This window comes from Nematolebias whitei, chromosome 13 (assembly GCF_014905685.2).
Source record: "Nematolebias whitei isolate Nwh7 chromosome 13, NemWhi1, whole genome shotgun sequence".
Lineage (NCBI taxonomy): Eukaryota > Metazoa > Chordata > Actinopteri > Cyprinodontiformes > Rivulidae > Nematolebias > Nematolebias whitei.
The window spans coordinates 1975369-1979893 of NC_056510.1; the positions used below are offsets into that span (position 1 = coordinate 1975369).

Consider the following 4525-nt stretch of genomic DNA (forward strand, 5'->3'; position numbering starts at 1 on the left):
CCGTCGCCACAAGCCTGTTCGCCTTGCCGTGTTACGGTAAGCTCTCGGGGGGGACACGACGGGGGTCCGACCCCCCCCCCCCCCCCCCAATCGTTTTGTAAAGTCAGAGTTTGACTCTGGCCCTGTAATTTACTTTGAGCTGCCATCTTTCAAACCTTTGCTGGTTGAAGTCAGACTGATCAAGTTTCAGTCGAGAAAATTCTTCGAGGTTATAAATCGGGACTTCAACGTTTGGCAGCGCGGTGGCGCAGTGGTTAGAAGGTTGCAGTCTCTGAATGAATTAACTTTCTTTAACAATCCTCTTTGTGTTGAACTACTTTTATTCACTAACTACAAAGTTGCAGTACGGCATCATCAATATTCAATATTCTCCCTGTATTAAAGTAAAGGTGTGTGAGAGAGTCACATCCCAGAGACGGTTTGAACGTTGCAAAGCATGCTGGGTAGGAATTATGAGTGCATTGTTTCTGACTTCCATTTTGTTGTATGGCTACCTCTTAAGTGTAAAAGATCCTTTTGAAAACTGGGTTGCCAGATCAAAATCCAAGATGGCCACCATCATATAGATGTAAATCAACCACCCGATCTTTTGAGGAAACAACACTTTCTAGTTTTACACCGTTTAAAGTACAATGTCCTCAAATGACTGGTGTGGACGATGGAAACACTGGTAAAGGGATGGATGTCAAGCTCAAAAACGATGTCCACTTCCTGTCCAGACGAACTTATAACGAAAGAAAAAAGTTTAATTTTATGTACAAAGTTTTAAAAAACTATTTTATATTTCTGCTGTTTGGAGGATTTTATTACTTTTATTACTCTTGGATTAACGTGACCTGTGACACGGAGCTGAGCCTCGTCCCACAACAAGGTTCCAGTTGGTCGGACCCTCCAGCTCTCGTGCGCTGAACAAAGGCCTCTCGGCTGATTGGATGAAGCCTTGTGTATTCTGCTGCAGGCCTAGTCGGCGCTCCCCGTGTGCTGCTGCGTGTTGTTTCTTGTTCATGAAGGCCTCGCCTGCTCTTTGTTCTTCCACTCTGCTGGTGTTGGTTTGGATAAAAGCTTCTGAAACATTTACTTTGTAGTTTAAAAACACAACTAGAACTCAAACATGCAGGTTTAATGTTCTCTGTTAATACTTTCTAAAGCAGCTAGACTGAAATGGCTTTAGTTCTGTTTTATCTGTGATGACCGTATTAATGGACAGTAGTAAAGCTGGATTTGTTATCTGCAAGAATCAAAGAACTCTTTTCTTGCAAAGTAATTTTGTTCCACAAGTCTAGGCAGAACTTTTTTCTCACAGGGTCATGCATCAGTCAGAACTTCAACCATCGGGCCGAGGCTGTAAAACAATATGGACTTCTTTACGACAGATCCAGTAAAACCTATAAAGACAGTCAAAGAACTTGTGGAAGGAGGAGACGGAGTGCTGGCTGTTGGGGAGGAACCTTGTATGGACATGTTCCCACACAGGCTGCAGGAACCAGCACCGCTCTCTTCATATATTTTTGCAAACGCCAGACGGCGTGCACGGTCTCGGTCTGTATAGCAATTACATCTGGTCATGATCAAGGGAGTAAAATTCTGTCTAGAGGGGTTCCCCAAGATTTCTGCACTGCTGTTTCATATCGAATATGGAGTGTCCACTCCAAAAGAACATCTTCCATCTACAGGCTGCATGTTGGGAGATGTGAGAGCAGACTCCTTGGCTTCTTGGGGAGTATAAACCCAGCTGTAATCCTGCACAGATCCAGCCAGCATCTAACTCCACTGCTCTGTTGACAGGAGAAGATCGGCTGGAGGAAAGGGGCCCTTCACCTGCTGGTTTTCGCCACAGACGATGTGCCGCACCTGGCTCTGGACGGCCGGCTGGGAGGCCTCGTCCAGCCCCACGACGGACAGTGTCACCTGAACGAGCAGAACGAGTACAGTGCCTCCACAAAGATGGTAAGAAGGGGGGTGGGGTGGGCTCTGTTACACGATTATCACAAGAACTACACTGCTCTGTTAGAAACTAACAGCTACAGAAAAGATGAAAGCAGTTACTTCAACCTTTATTTATACAAGTTAGTCTCACTGAGCCATGAGGACTCATTTAGAGAGACCCGTTTATAATAGTTTAATAATCTTTTGTTAACACAGTGGTTCCCAAAGTGTCGGGCGCACCCCCTATGGGGGCGCAAAGCTTTTGCTTATAGGAGCCCAGTATGACTGAATGGAAAATGAATTCTTGGACACTGCTAGTCCGTCCGTCCGTCTGTCCATCCATTCATCATCTTCCGCTTGTTCTGAAGTCCGGTCACAGGGACAGCATCTTGAGCAGGGAGGTCCAGACATCTCGCTCCACAGCCTCTTCTGGGAGGTCTCCCAAGGTGTTCCCAGACCATCTGAGAGACGTAGTCTCTCCAGCGTGTCCTGGGTCTTCCCCGGGACCTCCTCCCAGTCAGACATGCCTGAAGCACCTCAACTGGCTCCTCTTGATGTGGAGGAGCAGTGGTTCTACTCTCTCTCCTGATAACTGAACTTCTCACCCTAAGGGAGAGTCCAGCTACCATGCAGAGGAAACTCATTTCAACCTCCTGTATCCATGATCTCATTCTTTCGGTTCATGACCATAGTTGAGGTTAGAAACGTAGCCCGATCGGTAATCGGAGAGCTTTGCTTTATGGCTCAGCTCCCTCTTCACCACAACGGACCGGCACAGATTCCACCATACTGCAGATGCTGCACCAATCCATCTGTCAATCTCACGCTCCGTTCTTCTCTCACACATGAACAAAACCCCAAGATTCTTGAACTCCTCCACTTGAGGCAGAACCTCACTCTCGACCTGAAGAGAACAATCCACCCTTTTCGGACTGAGGACCATGACCTCAGATTTGGAGGTGCTGATTCTCAATCCAAGCCATTTCACAAATCGCTCCAGTGAGAGCTGGAAATCACGGCACAATGACGCACAACAGGAGCACGTCATCTGCAAAGTGCAGACATGGAATCCTGAGGCCACCGAACTGGAAACCCTCCACCCCCTGGCTGCACCGATAAATTCTGTTTATAAAAGTTATTAACAGAATCTGTGACAATGGGTAGCCCTGGTGGAGTCCAACTCCCACCCTGAAGGGGTCTGACGTACTAACGGCAATGTGAACCAAACTCTTGCACCCCTTGTATAGGGACTGAACAGCCCGTAGAAACGGGCCCCCAATCCCATACGGAGCACCCCACACAGTGTACCTCAAGGAACACGGTTGAAAGCCTTCTCCAAGTCCACAAAACACATGTAGACTGGATGGGCAAACTCCCCTGAACCCTCAAGGACCCTAGTGAGGGTAAAGAACTAATCCAGTGTTCCACTTCCAGGATGGAACCCACATTGTTCTTCCTGGATCTGAGGTTCGACCAATGCTCTGACTTGCTTCTCCAGTACCCCTGAACAGACCTTACCAGGGAGGCTGAGGAGAGTGATGCCCTTACAATTGGAGCACACCCTCCGGCCTCCCTTTTTTGAAGAGGGGAACCACTACCTCAGTCTGCCAATCCAGCGGCACTGTCCCCGATGTCCACGTGATGTTGCAAAAGCGTGTCAACCAAGACAACCCCACAACATCCAGATCCTTAAGGAAATCGGGGTGAATCTCATCCACCCCCGGAGCCCTGCCACCTCGGACCTTTTTAACTACCTCGGTGACTTCAGCCACGGTTATGGATGGACCAATACCAAAGTCCCCCGACTCAGATTTCTCCATGGAAGACATGCCAGTGGGATTGAGAAGGTCCAAGAAGTATTCCTTCTACCTCCCTATGAACTCACTGGTTGAGGTCAACAGCACCCCACCTTCACTGACCACAGTGTTAGTAAATGCTGTTTTTCCCTCCTCAGCCGCCTGATGGTTTGCCAGAATCTCCTTAGAGCCGACTGAGAGTCTCTATCCAAGGTCTCTTCTTGTATATCAGAGGTACCCAACAGAAAAAGGTTTGGCAACCACTGTGTTAAAGGAACAAGGTGAACCTGTTCTATAGTGAAGGAAAGTTTAGCAACCATGACCTTCAAGGAAATGCTGTGGGTGAATTTAAGTGGGGCAGGGCGCCCCTCCAGTAGGGAAACATTGGAGGAAATGTTCTTTTGATGAGCTTTTGTATTTGATACAAAATCAGTTATTGTGATAAAAGTGCAGTGGAAGCCCATCGGGGGTTCAGGAGGCCATCCATCTGTTTTATCCATGTTCACGTGAAGAAGAAAACCTCTGATGTCTGGTTCCCTGCAGGACTATCCATCTCTGGCTTTGCTCGGAGACAAACTGGCTGAAAATAACATCTTCCTCATCTTCGCTGTGACCAAACGGCTGTATGTTATTTACAAGGTACTCTCAATTTGTTCTTTCTAAATGAAACATTTGTTTATTTAAGCAAACTCGTTTTCACAGTTTTTATTTTTTAATATTTTACAAAGAATTTCACCGTGCTAATACCAGGAACCAGTGTGGAAATTCTTGACCAGGACTCCAAGAATGTCCTTCAGCTGATT

General features: G+C 47.1%; 1 protein-coding gene across 1 annotated transcript in view; it reads left to right on the forward strand.

The window, feature by feature from the left end:
- Window positions 1–4525, forward strand: part of itgb5 (integrin, beta 5) — a 29759-nt gene that overhangs the window by 5090 nt on the left and 20144 nt on the right. The window contains exons 6-8 of the mRNA XM_037686764.1: window positions 1786–1947; window positions 4266–4361; window positions 4451–4523. Coding sequence (XP_037542692.1) covers window positions 1786–1947; window positions 4266–4361; window positions 4451–4523 — 331 coding nt within the window. The remainder of the gene's footprint in view (window positions 1–1785; window positions 1948–4265; window positions 4362–4450; window positions 4524–4525) is intronic.